This window comes from Pan paniscus, chromosome 7, assembly GCF_029289425.2.
Source record: "Pan paniscus chromosome 7, NHGRI_mPanPan1-v2.0_pri, whole genome shotgun sequence".
Lineage (NCBI taxonomy): Eukaryota > Metazoa > Chordata > Mammalia > Primates > Hominidae > Pan > Pan paniscus.
In genome coordinates this window covers 120563091-120580492 of record NC_073256.2, presented here as the reverse complement: position 1 = coordinate 120580492, position 17402 = coordinate 120563091, and the positions used below count along the sequence as shown (strand labels likewise).

The window sequence follows — 17402 nt, the reverse complement described above, 5'->3', positions numbered from 1 at the left end:
GAGATTAAGTCATTTCTGAAAGGCCTTTAGTTAATGAGCTTTAGAGATGAATTTGCAACAGGTTTTCTGACCAAAACTTAGAGAGGCAACTCACTGATATGAGCAAGAATTCCATCATTAGATAATGAGTTGTACTCTCAGAAAACAGGTGGCATTGGCCCGAGGGGACAGGACAAGTTTTTGGAACTGGGGGCTAACCTGATTAAGCCTATCAAACTTAACCTGCATTGCTTGCTTTTAATCACTTACTTCTAGTTAATCTTAAAACCCATATAGCTAAAAGTCCCGTAGCTAACCAATCCACTAGCTTTGTTACAGACTACATATCTGACATATAGATCACCACTGTAACAGTTGCTTAAAGTTGTTTTTCAGGAACTTGGGCTTAGCTCTTGTCCAGTTAAAGCCAGTTGAGATCACTGACCCTTCAACTGGGTTTGTAGAAATGCCCAAGAGGTGACCTTTTGAAGTCAGAAGGCCAAAACTCTTCCTGAAGATCATGCAAACACAGCCATTTTCTGAACATGAGTCCTGTGAAGAGCCATGAACCATGACTATGCAAGCACAGACCACTGATTATCTCACTTTCCCCCACTGCCAATCATTTTTCCCCATGCCTTAGATTACCTGGCTTCTTTATCTCATAGATAGCCCTAAACCCTATCTTTGTGGAGGCAGATTTGGGATCTGTTCTTCTGCCTCCTCACTTGGCTGCCTCATGAATAAACTTTCTCTTTTGCAAAACCCATTGTCACAGTGATCGGTTTGCTGTGCACAGACAGAATGAACCTGGTTCAGTATAATTTTGACAGAAGAGATAGGAGAAAATGGGTATGGAGCCTAGGGTAAGCAGTGGATTTTGAAGGGGGTGGGGCATAGGGACGATAAGGAAGTCAGAAGGAGGAACTGGGTGGAAGAGGAAGAGACTGCAGATGCCTGAGCCCAGCCTACTAAGAGCGCTCATTCTGGGCTGCCCCTCCTGTACCCATAAGAGGATCTTCCCAACAATAGCTCTGGGAGAAAAGAAAGGATACCCGCCACATCCAGGGACATCACTGCCCTGCCTCTTCCAACAGTCTGGGGATGATGCTGTCACCACATTCTGCTATGAGAGCCACCCTTGGGGGCCCTTCCAATGCCCACCTGGTTGGAGGGCCTGAGTAAAATGCGAGGCTTGTTTCCAACCACTCTGGTCTTCTCTTTCCTTCCTCTGCCCACTCCCCACCCTGCCAACCCCTGAGACTGGCCAGCTGCCTGGCCTAAGACTGGTTCCTCTAACCAGCACAGTCCTCACGATCAACATAGTGACAGTGGCCACAGAAAACAAGATCCTTGAATAAAGCTGTACTTAAGCAAACATACACATGGAAACAAAAAGCAGCAACCCTCAAGGCAGGGTTTTGGGGTGGGGTTTGCAGCAATTTTTACATGGGTGGGGCAGAGACTTTTTATTTCCAAGATGAGCCATCCCTGGTCCCTCCCTGGACATAGCTGCTGGGTGGCTCTGCCCTGAAGCAAGCCCTGCCCCCATTCTCCAGTCCCCAGTTGATTCTGTGGCTGCAACCCTACCTCTGTGGTCTGAAGGCCATTCTGTTTCTGGGTCAGAGGGCCTGAGCTGAGGCTCTGTGGATTTGGGCACTGGATCTCACAGTTCGTCTTCTTCTCTGGGTTGGGTATTCCACCTGGGGCTGTAGATCGGGGCACACCATTGGAGGGCAGTCCATCTTCCAGCACGCCTGGGGGAGGTAAGCAGAGGATGGAACCAGAAGCTTGCACATGGCAGATGTTGCAAACAATCCCAAAATGGTGGAGAAAAAGATAGTCAAAATGAAAAAACAAAAGTTGCCAGAAATCCCACCATGCAGAGCTACCCTTTTCTATAAGAACATATATGCTTTTTACAAAAAGGAGATTTTAAAACAATTCTGTAACCTGAAATTTTTACTTAATGATACCTTGATGACTTTTTTCTATACCATTAAATATTCTGCCATGTTATTTTTCACATGTCTATGTCATCATTTATTTACCTAATCCCCTTTGCTTGGATATTTGTTTCCACATTTTCATAATAAATCCTACTGTGATGAAACACCTTGTGGTTAAAGTTTTATTCTAAATTACTTCCTTGGGATAAATTCCTAGAAGTGGGATTACTGGCTTGAAGGTTATATAAATGTTGGGTTTTTATTTTGTTTTGTTTTTTAGAGAGACGGTCTCGCTCTGTTGCCTAGGCTGGAGTGTAGTGGCATGATCATAGTTTGCTGCAGTCTCAAACTCCTGGGCTCAAGCGATCCTCTCACCTCAGCTTTCCAAGTAGCTGGGACTAAAGGCACGTGTCACCATGCCCAGCTAATTTTTGTGTATTTTTTTGTAGAGACAGGGTCTCACTATGTTGCCCAGGCTGGTCTTGAACTCCTGGCCTTGAGCAATCCTCCCACCTAAGTCTTCTAAAGTGCTGAGATTACAGGCATGAGATAACATGCTTGGCCAATATAGAGATTTTTTTTAATAGCTCCAGCTCAAAGTGTTGGACTGAGTATGTGTGCCTTTTACAACAAATGCCAAGAAATGATAGAAGTTTAAATAAATAGCCTCACTGAAAAGGGAGAGGACTACACTGAGGAGTTAATAAAGGATGAACAGAATCTTATTGGAAAGAGAAAAAGTGGCCCAGGAAGCATGACAGGGAATGCCAAGTATGATGTCAGAAGCTGACAGAGTTTCTGCCATAGTTACAGGGAGGCAAGAAGCAGCAAGGTAGCCCAGACTTTCTACTCTTCCACCTGCTGAGGCCAGTCAGCAACAATAGAGGAGTCTGTATGGGGCAGGGACTAGAGAGAAGGGCAGTGCTCTCAGGAGCTGGAGACACCTGCGAGAAAGAAAAACCCAGGTTAAGAAGACTGGTATTTTGAAAACAGTGCCAAGAGTTAGGCCAATAGTAGTTCCCATCCCTGCTCTCCAAGTGGCTCTCTCAAATAGATGCAGATGACATTCTAGCAGGAAACTTCAGTTACAAAACTCAGTACAAAAACAAGAATGAGCAAACATTTGAGGAAGGCCAACACCATAAAAAAGAGGCAACTAACTCTGCAATGGAGATCCCCAAAAGAAATGGAGTTAATATGGTATTCAGAAAAGAATTTTCAATAAGTATAGTCAATCTGCTCAGAAAAATGGAGATAATATAACCACAAAATGAGGACAAGAGTTACCCAAAAATGTTCAGTCAGAGATATTTGAAATAATAATCTTAAATGTTGAAAGAAAAAACCCTCAATAGAGAAGCTGAATAACACGATAGACAGAAAGAGCAGTTTAGTGAGCTGAAAGGGCAGGCCAAGGAATTCTCCATGGTAGCACAGAGGGCTGAACATTATTAGGAAATGCAGGATAGAAATCCAGTAAATTAAGCCTTAATCTAATAAGAGTTGTAGATGAGAGGCTAGAGAAGATTGAGGGGAAGTAATATTCACAGAAATAATAAAGATTTCTTAGAACCAAAGAAAGATGTGAAACCTCAATTTGAAGTAGGCTACCAAATACTTGGCAAGAGAAGCCCAACTTAAGACAGACCTTAGTGAAGTTTCAGAACATCAATGATATCAAGAACAGCTTCAGAAGAGGAAAAAAAAATCAAGAGTGAGACTGACATCAACTTTTCATTCATCTTATGAAAACATTGTTTCATAAGAAGACTATGAAACAATGTTTTCAAGATTTCAAAGGATATACACATTTTTAATTCTTTTGCAATATATTTTCAAATTTACCTCTACAAGTCTGTCTTCTGTTGACCATCTGCCAACAGTATATAAGACAGCAATATTCCCTAAATCCTGACAAATACTGAATATTTTCTTTTCTGGTTTTCATCTTTGTCAATTTAAGAGGAAAAATAAAGTATCTCATCGCTTGGATTAATGCTTCTTGATTTACTAAAGATGTTATATTATTTATATGCTTAATGACTAATTGTGTAGGTTTATATTTTAATTGTAAAGTCATTTGTTTCTCTTTCCTTTGGGGTATTTGCCTGGGCTTGCTTTTAATCAAACGTAAAGAAAAACAAACAAAATCCTTTCCCTGGGTGTTGAGAAATTATTTGCCATGGGGCAGGCATCAGAAGCGCAGTGTATTTTTGTATATCAAGGGCGGGAGGGTGTTGACTGGCAGAGTTGCTAAGACTGCAGTTCCCACACAGTGAGATGGCAGTGTCCACAGGACACCTATCTGTGTGTCACCCACTTGCTGTGCCAAATGCTAATGAGCTTTCAACTGTGACCATGGGATAGAAATCAGAATTCAAAACATTGAAAGTCACAGTGGAAAGTATCTGGTCCTGAGCTCCCTGACTGGCAGGCCTCAGCACATTGGGGTGCTGTGATGGATTCAAGGTGAACAGAGAAATGGATTCCTGCAGCTAGGCTTGTCCCAAATCCTTGTGGCTTCCTTCCTCCACCAATTACAGCCTGCCCCTGCTCTTCCCATTCCCACCTTTTCTCCATCCTGTACCTAAAGGGGCCTGAGATGCATGTGTATGAACACCACAGTACACATGTCTCATCTCTGCCCACTCCTCCCTGCAAACAGCCTGGGGCTAGGGCAGTGTACACCTGCAGAAGAGATCAGGAAAACAGGCCCATAAAGACTGTGGAAGCAGGCTTGGTGTGGATTTGGATTTGGTGTCATTCAGACTGGATTCCAGGGTCCCAGCACCCACAGAAGAGCCTAGAATAGTGCTACTCAGTGTCCTCCAGGGACCAAACTGTTGTTACTGTCTGCCGTGGGATACATATAAGAACTGATTGCAAGCATTTACAAATTTCTATAGCAACTTGACATTGCCAGAACATCCAAAGGCAGACTTGTCTGGCTGAACTTACTGATTGAGCAGGGTGCAAACTAAGTTGAGTGCTTTTAAACTCATGGGGTGAGTCACAAGTGGGGTGAGTTGTGTATTAATCACACAAAGACCACATATTTGTCTGTGATGGACTGGGGGAATAAAAGCAATGAATTCTGAAGGAGGGCTGAGGCTTTGGTAGATACGTCCCCTTGGCCTCTGGATAACTCAGCCTGTGGGAAGGGTGGGGCTCATGGGGTGAAAGGGGCAAGGGGTGTCTGAAGCACAAGACCAAGGTAGAGACTCCATTTCCTAAGCCTAGGGTAGAACTGCCTTCAGCCCTTGGGGCTGCTGAATGGGAGTCAAGGCTGGCCAGGGCTCCCTTTGCTTGCTGTTTCCCCCAGTGTGCCATACAGATGTTGCCTTGTTTTTTTGAGATGGAGTCTCGCTCTGTTGCCCAGGGTGGAGTGCAGTGGCATGATCTCAACTCACTGCTGCCTCTGCCTCCTGGGTTCAAGCAACTGAACTGCCACAGCCTCCTGAGTAGCTGGGACTACAGGCATGCGCTACCACACCCAGCTAATTTTTGTATTTTAAGTGGAGATGGAGTCTCACTGTGTTGGCTAGGCTGGTCTCAAACTCCTGGCCTCAAATGATCCACCTGCCTTGGCCTCCCAAAGTGCTGGGATTACAGGTGTGAGCCCCCACACCCAGCCTCCAGATGTTGCCATTTTCTATGTGCATCATGACTTGGTACCTGGGTCAAAGGTCTGTGAGAGGCCCCTACTGAGCCATCCACTGAATGCACCATGATGCTGCCAGCCTGGATGGGGATGGCCACTCCCTTGTCACACCTGAGACACTTCAAGGGGCACACCTGACCCCAATCCTCCCTATGCCTATGGCCAGGTCCTTCTGGGGGTTGAAGGACATGAAACACAGCTCCCTTCTCCCTTCTCCCAATGCAATCCAGTTGCTGATCCACGAGGAGGGCAGCAGGGAAGCAAGGAGAGGCCTTACGCACCAGGATCAAGAGCAGGCAGCAGGGAATATATCCCAGGGAGGCAGAAAGGCAACAGCAAGTGGGGCCAAGTATGATTTACAGCTCCAAGCCCAGGGACACACTCCATTGTCCATTGGATTTACTTATAAAACACACATTAAAAGACAAAATTATGAAGGATTTCACGATGGTGCCTGCAGAGCATTAGGTCCTGAGCGCAGGGCCCCTTGTGAGCCCAGCAGGCCCTGTGAGGCTGCACTGGCTGCACATTCGCGAAGCTATCCCCGCCAACCCATAAAACAGACCAAGGCAGAGCTGCCATAACCGAGGTGCCGATGGCCAGTCCTTCCCTCTCAGCAGCTCCTCCTATCCCCGGCATCTTTGCTAAGCCTAAGCGCTGCTAGAAACACAGTTTAAAAATCCATCATTTGGTCTAGAGTTTTCATTTTTCATTGGTGGCCAAACAAAAATTACAACTTTGGTTTCTTAACCCCCCAGTCTAGACTTCCTCATCTATTAAATGGAGATAATACTGCCACCTTCATGGGGCGATTGTAAAGATTAAGTGAGACCATATCTAAAGGTTCTAACAATGCTTGCACACATATTGCACTGATTATTGGTGGCACAGCCTATCCCCGCCTCTTGCCCCTCTCCATTAGCCACACTGGTTGCATTCCTCATTTATGAGTCACACAACCAGCTAAGTGCTAAGCCACTGGCTTACTGAGTATGATGAAACAGAGAAGCTCTGTGACAACCAGGGCCAGCTTGGGGGATTGGCATTTGCCAAACAATGAGCAGGGGTCATCTGCCCAGTGTGGTCAAGAGGACACCCCAAGGGGTTAGGAATATAAGGTAATTTTCTGTTACTTCTATCTGTAACAAACCGGGTGATTTTGCTGCATGGATTTTATTTAACTCATGTTTTCTAGTTATTGAAAAATAGATTCAATGTTAGAAAACTTTTAGAATTCAGAAAAACACAAAGGAAAAATAATTTTTTTACCTCCTCACCCAGCGATATGTCCTGTGTAGGAGACCAGAATATGCCACCCCAAAATATGCCACTTTGGCATAAGGATTATTTTAAGCTGAAGGCAATGGAGAAGTAGTTCTCTGCCACCACCTCCCACCCGCCCCCTCCCCCTGCCATTTGCCTAAAAGTAGGGCATAAATTTACTTTTCACTGGTCACTAAACAAGAGGAAAGGCTTCTTGCCCTCTCTGCCAGGAAAGACAAAGGTTGATCACTGAAGACAACTTTAGACCCTTATCAGCCTGGAGAGGGCACCAGAGGAATCTGCATTAACAAGCTTTACTAACTAGCCTTTAACTACTGTCTATCTGCCTTCCCATAATTTTTTACCCCTAGATACTCAAAGTCCTTTTCCTTTGTTTTGTCACTTCTCTAAAAATTTACTGGTTTTTGTTGAAGACGCTACATACGCTGGAATTCCAAGCCACTTCTTTGAGATTTAGTAATTGCCTAGATATCTCCCATGTATATGTAAAATATACGTGTTAATGAGCTTCTGTTTGCTTTTATCTTATTAATCTGTCTTTCATTACAGAATTAATCACAGCTAAGAACTAAGAGTGGAAAGAAAGTTATTTTTTCCTCCCTGGACCTGTCAACAGAGCTGTATGTCCTTCCAACAGATGCTATTAGTGCCTGCCCAGATCCACACACCTGACCCTGCACCCATCCCCAGGTGTGGTGGATGTTGGTAGCTAACAGCTCACCCCTGGCTTCTTCTCCTAAGGCTTTCCCTTGGCTGAAGGGAGCCCCCTTACCAGGAGAAGCCTTGCCAGTTATATTAATATCAGTGGCAGTCCATGCTAATGACCAACTAAAAATACCTGTTGGTGGGGAGAGTGGGTACAACAGCCCAGCTCCTTTGCTTCTAAGCAATTTCTGTCCTTTCACTCCAAAGTGACCCATAGGATCAGGCTGAGGCTAGACTAATCCTGAAATCACATCTTTGCTCAGCTCCTTGTCCTGTCCCATCCTGCTTCTCTCCCTCCCTCCTTCACACTCTCCTCCCAGGAATGCCCCTAGGAGTCACTTGCACAAAATCTCCATCTCAGGCTCTGTTACTACCAGAGCCAAGACAATATACATACCCTGCTTGTTGGATGTATTTCTTCTGCCCCTCCAGTCTCACTCTCCCCTTCTCTCTACCCTGCTCTGTGTCCCAGGAGACTGACCTGAATGCACATGTCAACAGGCTCTCTTGTCCACCGGCTTCTAGTGGGGTTTGACCAATGGGAGGAATTAGCTTTAGAGGGGAAGGGTCTGCGGCGGCACATTGAGGTCAGGTTTTTATTTCCCTAGTTCCTTCCTTGCAGGTTGTCTTGGGTGGACCACGTCCTCTACATACTTCTTCAAGAAAATCTCTCAGCAAGAAAAGCCTGAGAGATTGTTCAATTAAGTCTCCCTGATGACTTCAGGGAGAGCTCAGGGAACTGAGGAGAATGGAAGACAGATGGTCAGTTGTTGAGTAGAGAGTTACAGATGCTGTATCAGTCAGGGTTCTCATCTGTAAGCAACAGAAATTGATTGGAGAATTAAAGCTTTAAAAAAGGATTTATTAAAATAATCTGGGAGCTCACAGTGTTTCTGGGAAGGCTGGAGGTTGAGGCATGGAGGCTATCAAGGGACAACTTCCTAAATCTTTCCACCAACCCTAGACTCTGGAAACTGCCCTCAGCACTGCTGCCACACTTATATTTAAAACTTATTATTTTTCTGAGATAAAAGTTTAACTGGGTGTCTTCAATTTTATCTGGCAACCCTATTGGGGTTATGCAAAATGCTCATCAAGTGCCCCAGAGTGGGGACATTGTTGTGAAAGTTGCACTGTACTAAACCCTGGGCTCTATTTGCATGTCTACTCCACACCACTCCTCTCGTGCTGGGGAGACGGGAGAATTACCCTTATTTTACAGAAGAAGAAATTGAAGTTTAACCCAGGTTCCGTATGTTTCCAAAGCTTGTGGTATTAGCAAAAACTCCCAAGTAGGCAGTTCTCAAATTTTAATGCATGAAACTACATGAAACTCACCTGGGGTGTCTGTTAAAATGCAGATCTCTACATTCATTCCTCCAGAACTTCTGATTCAGTAGGGGCCCAGGAATATGCATCTTAACAAGTTCCCTGTATCCCACCCCCAGGGATTCTAAGGCAGGGGATTCTAAAGACTGCAGAGGCTCATCTATATTATAGATATATATAGATCTATCTATCTATCTATCTATCTATCTATCTATCTATCTATCATCTATCTATCTGACATAGAGATCAACACTCGTGTTAGTTTTGAGGGTCACAAAGTACTCATGTATATTTTTTCCATAGTGAAGTCTGTACCAGTAAATTAGGAGACACTTATGTACCCCTAGAGTATTTCTTGTTTGACACCCTTCACAAAATTTTCATTCCATGCAGGAAACAAGTCAAATCACTGAACTTTGCCAAAAGATAGGAAATAGCTGTGTCCACAGCTTGCTGATAAATTGCAACCCCAGGGATTCCTTGCCAAAGCTTCTTGCTATTTTGGAAATGGAGCTGGGCAGGAGGGAAGAGTACAGAAATTAAAAATGGTAGCTGGAAGCCATGTGGAGAGCAGGTCAAGGGGTAATTTCTCCTTAGCTTGAGCACCTGGCTTTCCTTGGTGAAAGTGGTCACAGAGAGTTGGTCCAAAATCATCAGAAACAACCTGCAAGTCATTCTCCTCAATGACAGAAAACCAAAGTATAAGACATTGGCAATCAATATGGAAAGAATCTCCTAAAGTCACAGCCAGTGAAACTCTGGTTCATCAAACACTGTCTGGGCTCTCAGGTCCTGAACACATGGCAGATAATAATTTTGTCTAAACTGAGGTATAAGTAAAACAAGCTGGGATTGCTCAGCCACTTACTAAGAATTTGTTTCATCTTTAAAATGAACTAAAATGGGACAGTGTCATTTCTTCAATCTGATGAGAAATTGTTGGCCACATACTATGTATAATACTATAATATGTGACCTTTTGCATGGCTATTACAAACACATTCTTAGAAAATATTGAGCAACCCTTAAATTTATGGTCATTTTTTTCTGGACAATGGTGCCAAGACACTTCAATGGGTAAAGAATAGTTTTTCAACACATGTGCTATGACAACTGAATATCTACATGCAAAATAATGAAGTGCACCCCCTACCTCACACCATATACAAAAACTAAGTCAAAAGGATCAAAGATCTAAATGTAAGGGCTAAAATCATAAAACACTGAAAGGAAAATATAGGTGTAAGTCTTCATGACCTTGGATTATCCAATTGTTTCTTAGAAATGACCCCAAAAGCACAAGCAACAACAACGAAAAATAGATATAATGAGCATTATCAAAACTGAAAACTTTTGTGATTCAAAGGACACCATGAAGAAAGTGAAAAGACAATCCACAGAATAGGAGAAAAACTTTACAAATTATATATTTGGTAAGGAACTAACTTTCAAAGAACTCCTACAACTCAATAATAAAAAAGATAAATAATCCAAATAAAACATCAGCAAAGGACCTGAGTAGACATTTCTTTATAGAAGATATGCGAATGGCCAATAAACACATGAAAAGATACTCAGCATCATTAGCTATCAAAGAAATGCATATCAAAAACCACAAGGAGATACCACTTCACACCCACTAGGATGGGGCTATAATAAAAAAAAGATAGAGAATAAGTGTTCTCAGAAATGTAGAGAATTTGGAAATCTCATACACTGCTGGTGGGAAGACAAAATGGTACAGCTGCTTTCAGTCTGCAATTCCGTAAAAGGTTGAACATAGTGGTACCATAACCCAGAAATTCCTGTAGGGTATACACCCAAGAGAAACGAAAGGCTATATCCACACAAAAACTTATTCATGAGTGTTCTTAGCAATCTTATTTATAATAGCCAAAAAGTAGAAACAACCCAAATATCCATCAATTGATGAATAGATAAATAAAATATAGTATGTATATACAATGGAATATTATTTGGCAGTTTGACAAAAAATGAAGTACTGATATATACTATGACATTGATGAACCTTGAAAACATTACGCTACGTGAAAGAAGCCAGTTACAGAAGGCCACATATTATATAATTCCATTTATATGAAATGTTCAGAAATAGGCAATTCTATAGATAGAAAAGTAGTGGTTATGTAGGGCTGGGGGTTTGGGAGGAAATGACAGTGACTGTTAATAAGTTCAGGGTTTCTTTTTGATGCAATGAAAATGTTCTAAAATTGATTGTGGGGGTGGTTGCACAACCCCAGGAATTTTAAAAATCATTTAATTGTATGCTTTAAATGGGTCAATTGTATGGTATGTGAATTATACCTCAACAAAGCTGTCATTTTTCAAATGGTGAGCAATACATTTTGGAATGTTTATTGACTAAAGAAAATATAGAAGCACATTTGGATTTGAACAGCAATGATCAAGGAGAGAAACTGACTAGTGGACTCGTATACTAGACAATGTAGCACTAGCAACAGCCCCCAAAGGACATGGGTCCTGACTAGGAAGATATTGGAAGACCACTGTTCCCTGTGATGAACCACCAGCCTGTAACATCTGCCGTTGGCCATAGGGTTTGGTAGGGGAAATGGCTTCCCCATGGTACCGAGCAGCATGTGAGGCAGGAGCCTGCTGACACCGACAACTGGAACTGACAGGACAGGAGGCAGAAGCAAGGAGAGTCCTATTTGTCTTTGGCGAAATGGGCCTGAATTCTTCTCTTCCCAAAAAGATGCCCAGGAGACAACAGACAAGCTAATGAACTGGAAGGCAGCCAAAAGGAAAAGTAAAAATCTCACTTGCCTTCTCTCTAGTTCTACCCTTTGGACCTGCCAGTCTTCTCTGAGGGTGTACTTACTTTCCTCTCTCCCTTTGCTCCTCTCAGAGATGCCTCCCTTCCTTGAAACTTCTTCACCTTTGCTTCAAGAGCACCACAGAGCAGATTCTTCAAGGCAGGTACTGCCATATCTTTATGTTAATTACGGTGGGGTGTCCCAACTTGGTCATGAAATTCAGCTCTCTCTCCCACCAAACGTGTTTATATCTTACTATTCTAAGGTATGCAATATTGCTAGGACTGTAACAATACTCTATATTTTACCAGAGCCTTCCTCCCAAATTGCTCAAAACACTTCTCTTATGCTCTTCTCTTTCCTCTTTGTGTCTCCTTGAATCATTCTCTGACACTTTTAAAACGTGTACCTCCTGTATTAGTCTGCTCAGGCTGCCATAATAAAGTACCACAGACTGATGGCTTAACCAAGAGATATTTATTTTCTCATAGTCCTGTAGGCTGGAAGTCCAAGATCAAGGTGTCAACAGGTTGGTTTCTCCTGAGACCTCTCTCTTTGGCTTGTAGATAGATGTCTTCTCCCTCTGTCTTCACATGGTCTTCCCTCTGAGTGTGTCTGTGTCCTAATCTCTTCTTATGACACCAGTCATACTGGATTTATGCCTACCCAAATAACCTCATCTTACCTTAATTACCTCTTTAAAGGCCCTATCTTCAATTATAGTCACATTCTGAGGCGCTGGGGAAAGGCCTTCAAGCCATGAATTTTAGGGGTACACAGCTCAGCCCATATTACCTTGCATTTCTTTTTATAAAATAACATTTATGATCTCACATAAGAAATAGGTGTTTCATGTGGAAAACTGTACTATATTGGTAAGAAAAAAGTAAACAAAATTACTCATAATCTTATCTAGCAGGAATAACTATTTTTGATATTTTGCCTACTGTGTCCCAAAACTTCAGTGCATAGACATGCATAGATTCTAAAAATTGAGACTATACAATAATACGATTCCATTTTCCACCTTTATCTGCCAACGTTTCTCCTGTTTCATTCTTCCTTCATCTGCTTCCTCCTCATCACAGATGATTTATTCCTTCCTTTGTCATTTGTCTTTCAATCAGCTAATTATTTGAAAACTATTTATTTGGTACCTACTATGTGCCAGGCACTATGCTGAGTGCTGGGTTTACATCTGAGGCTTCTAGTTTAGCAGTAGGTTGCAGTCTCTCAGCTAAATCCTTTTTCCAACCACCTTCCTTTCCTTGCTGCTTCTCCCTGTCTCTGCCTAGTTCCTCAATTCTACACCAGAGAGGATACAGGGCATAGATGACAAAGACTGAATTCTCATTGGAGGGAGAAGAAAGAGAAGAATTTGAATGGGCATTAACCTAATTCTCCTTAAAAGAGGGAGAACAAGGCAAAGTGGAGAACATTTAGAAGGCAATACGTCTTATCCATCCACATGTCTAACTCCCCCTTCCTCTTCCATGTGACACAGTATAGATCTCACCTTCTTACTCAGGCTCAAATGGTCTCTCCAGGGAATTGTTTACCTGTACAATCCCAACAAGCAGCAACCTTACCATGGAATGCTTCCCTAGGGTGACCAACAGGTGCCTGGGAACAAAGTCCCAGGGGTTGCACATGAGGGGTGGTCCTCAGAATCATACTGCCCCTCTGGTGGCTGATTTACTCAGGAAGAGTTGCTGACTTTCCTTGGCCAAGGCCCTGCCCATCATGGCCTCCTTTCTGCTTGAATACGGAGACCTACTTTGATCTTTGATTCTTACTTCACTTCCTTACATATCCAGACAATTTGCCCTGCTTGTAGCCTGATCTCTTTCCACAAAGTCAGCAGATTTAATCAGTCAGAGATTTTAAAACGCCCTGGAGATGACTCCCTTAAACTGCTCCAAAGGTACCTAGTACGATAGGATGCTTGATGGCCTTCACTTTAGACTCTTTTTCTTAGTCACTGGAATTTTTCTTTAGGGAAAAAGTATTCTAATGCAATTTCCCTCCCTGCTATGGTCTGAATGTTGGTCCCCCCAAAATTCATATGTATAAATCTAACCCCCAATGCAATAGTATTAAGAGGCAGGACCTTTAGGAAGCAATTGCCATGACAGTTCTGTCTTCATGAACGATATTGGTGCCCTTATAAAAGAGGTTGAAGGGAGCTCATTGACCCACCATGTGAGAACACAGCAAGAGGTGCCATCTTTGAAGCAAAGAGCAAGCCTTCATCAGACACTGAATCTGTTGGTGCCTTGATCTTGGACTTCTCAGCCTCCAGAACTGTGAGAAATAATTTTCTGTTGCTTATAAATTACCCAGTATAGGTATTTCAGTCTAAGCCAGAACAGAGGAAGACAGTCCCTGTTGTCTTTTACTCTTTGGTTGAATTATTTTTGGGGTGGTTAGCCTTTTAAAGAAGTGGCAGCTGTTTTCCTGGTTGTTTTCGTTTGTTTTTTACTCCTTGACATTTTCTGACCTTAGTACAACTAGCCTTTTCATTAAGCTATTTCCACATCAACTGTAGTTGGCATTAAATTTTTCTCTGAGGTGGATATTAGAAATTAGATGATATTCCTTTGGGTATATACCTAGTAATGGGATTGCTGGGTTGAAAGGTATTTTCATCTTTCAGTCTTTGAGGTTTTGCCACACTCTCTTCCAGAATGGTTGAACTAATTTACATTCCCACCAACAGTATATAAGTGTCCTTTTTCTCCACAACCTCACCAGCATCTGTTATTTTTTGACCCTTTAATAATAACCATTCTGACTGGTGTTAGATGGTATCTCATTGTATTATAAAAACGCATACCCGTGCATGTTCATTGCAGCACTATTCACAATAGTAAAGACATGAAATCAACTTAAATGCCCCTTGGTGATAGACTAGATAAAGAAAATGTTGTATGTATACACCATAGAATACTATGCAGCCATAAAAAAAGAACAAGATCATGTCCTTTGCAGTAACATGGATGGAGATGGAGGCCATTATTCTTAGCAGACTAACACAGGAACAGAAAAACAAATGCCACATGTTCTCACTGATAAGTGGAGCTTAATGATGAGAACACATGGACACATAGGGGGAAACAGCACACACTGAGGCCTATTGGAGGGTGGAGGGTGGGAGGAGGGAGAAGATCAGGAAAAATAACTAATGGGTACTAGACTTAATACCTGGGTAATGAAATAATCTGTACAACAAACCCCCACGACACAAGTTTACCTGTGTAACAAACTTAATACTTGTACTCCTGAACTTAAAAGTTAAAAAAAAAAAGAAAGAAAGAAATTAGATGATATATCTTTATTAGATGTAAGAAATATATTTTGGCCAATCAAAATTTGAATTCAATCAACTGAATTGTTTTAATTCTTGAAATTTTAAAATCGCTCAAAGCAATCAATCAATTATCTAGTATCCCTTGGGTGCTTACCCTGTGCCTAGCACTGTGCTGTTAGAGGGGGATATAAAACACTTGCCTATCTGAACCCTTTATGTATCTGTAATTTAATTGGGAACTTATGGCTTATTGAAGAATTACTGAAAAATAGAGCTATGCAAAATTTAAATAATATATCATTTCTTACCCATCAGAATGGCAAAAGTTAAAAAGTCTGATAATATTACATGTTGAAAGGATGTGTGTTAACACGTTCTCTCATATACTGCTCGTGGAAGTGCAGGTAAAACTGTCCATTTTGGAGGGCAATTGGCAGAGCCTATTCATGTTTAAAATGTGCACATCAAAATGACTCAGCAATTTCAGTCTTCAATATCTGCTTTAGAAAACCTCTTAACCATTGCACAAACGGGGTTGTTGAAGATGTTCTTTACACCACTGTAATAATGAAAAATAGAATCAATGTAGCCATTCTTCAGGTGGATAATTACTAAATAAATTGTGGTTTATCTAGACTATGGAATTCTATATAGCAATTTAAAGCTAATAAAGTAGACTTATATAGATAGAAATATATAGTGATGAATGGAAAAGCAAGTAGAGCATAAATATGTACAAATGACAGCTTTCAGAGTCTCACTCTGTTGCCTAGGCTGGAGTGCAGTGGCACAATTTCGGCTCACTGCAAGCTCCGTCTCCTGGGTTCAAGCAATTCTCCTGCCTCAGCCTCCTGAGTTGCTGGAACTACAGATGTGCACCACCACGCCTGGCAATTTTTTTGTTTTTGTATTTTTAATACAGACAGGGTTTCACCATGTTGCCCCGGCTGGTCTGAAACTCCTGACCTCAGGTAATCTGCCTGTCTCAACCTCCCAAAGTGCTGGGATTACAGGTGTGAGCCATGGCGCCTGGCCAGCTTTTATGTTTAAAAAACTATATGTTATGCTATTTTTGTACAGGGATACATACACACACATATACACACAGAAAACAAACTAGAGAGATGCCCAACGAACTGATAACAATGTTTGTCTTTGGGGAAAAGGCAGGGGACCAGGATCACGGGGTGATCAAAAGGGCATTATCTATAATATTTCTACCACCTTTTTTGATATATTACTCGTGAAATAAGAATGATTTTTAAGAAATAGAGCCATGTCACATTTTGTCTTTTCTAATTAGTAATAGCTTTAGACTCACCCAGAATATTAGGCTATTTATTTTTTAGTTATTATATCACATTTAATCATCAAATATGCTATCAAAAATAGTAATCAAATATAATGACACATAAGAACAGAAACACCACATAGGAATCAATACATTGCAATGCCTATTTTACAAAAAAAGTCCTACCTTTTTAAATCAATGGTTGGGATGCCCAACTTTCTGTAGGGCAGTCAGATGGTAATGTTCCTCAAGGCACCCTAACAGTGCATGTAGATGGAAAAAAATTATAGTTGTTCATAAGAACCTGTGGGATATTTAATGGCTCAAATCAGGCATGGTTAGTCCTCAGAGAGCAGAGGATTCTTGAGCAATGTTTAAAAGGAAAGACTGGGCATCGTTGGGATGAAGGCTGATATAGTTTTGATACTTGTCTCCTCCAAATCTCGTCTTGAAATGTAATCCTGTGTTGGAGGTGGGGCTGGGTGGGAGGTATTTGGATCATGGGGCATATCCTTCATGAATGGCTTAGCACCATCCCTTTGATGATGAATGAGTTCATGCGACATCTGGCTGTTTAAAAGTGTGTGGCACCTCCCCCACCACTCTTTCTCCCGCTCTTGCCCTGTGACACGCTGGCTGCCCGTCACTTTCCACCATGATTGTAAACTTCTAAGGCCTCACCAGAAGCAGACGACAGTACCATGCTTTCTGTAAAGCCTGCAGAACCATGAGCCAATTAAGCCTCTTTTCTTTATAAATTACCCAGCCTCAAGTACTTCTTTATAGCAACACAAGAATGGCCTAATACAAAAGTTGAAAGTAGAAATGGAATGAAATATACATTTGTGGGTTTTTGCCAGCCTTATGTTCAGACCTAAGGATACAAAGATGGAAAGACTCGAAAAACAATTCATATCTAAGATCATGGAGTTGGAATTTGATTCCCAGCTCTACTTCATTGTCACAACAATGTTGTAGGTAGATGTTATGATCCCCACTCCCTGCCACCTCTTTTTTTTTAAGAAGAGGAAACTCAGGGTCAGGCAATTTAAAGTGCCTGAGGTCCTGCTGCTGGTGCCAGAGCCAGGCTTCCGCC

The 17402-nt window shown here is 42.0% G+C and overlaps 1 protein-coding gene and 1 long non-coding RNA gene across 11 annotated transcripts in view; one reads left to right on the top strand and one right to left on the bottom strand.

The window, feature by feature from the left end:
• The window catches only part of BAALC (BAALC binder of MAP3K1 and KLF4), a 141129-nt gene that overhangs the window by 67194 nt on the left and 56533 nt on the right, over positions 1 to 17402 (bottom strand). For 8 of the 10 annotated variants that reach the window (XR_008626461.2, XR_010112826.1, XR_010112825.1 and 5 more), the window contains exon 2: positions 1570 to 1736. The exons of 1 other annotated variant lie outside the window; for it this stretch is intronic. Coding sequence is in view for 3 of the 9 variants with exons in the window: in XM_034966457.3 (XP_034822348.2) it covers positions 1570 to 1736 (167 nt within the window). In the remaining 6 variants the exon portion in view is untranslated. Of the gene's footprint in view, positions 1 to 1568; positions 1737 to 17402 lie in introns of those variants that run through there. One more of the 10 variants, XM_008975202.4, reaches the window with a different exon arrangement.
• Positions 2889 to 17402, top strand: part of LOC117981478 (uncharacterized) — a 42003-nt gene continuing 27489 nt past the window's right edge. Inside the window, exons 1-2 of the long non-coding RNA XR_008626463.2 lie at positions 2889 to 6707; positions 11798 to 11868. This is a non-coding gene — a long non-coding RNA (uncharacterized LOC117981478). The remainder of the gene's footprint in view (positions 6708 to 11797; positions 11869 to 17402) is intronic.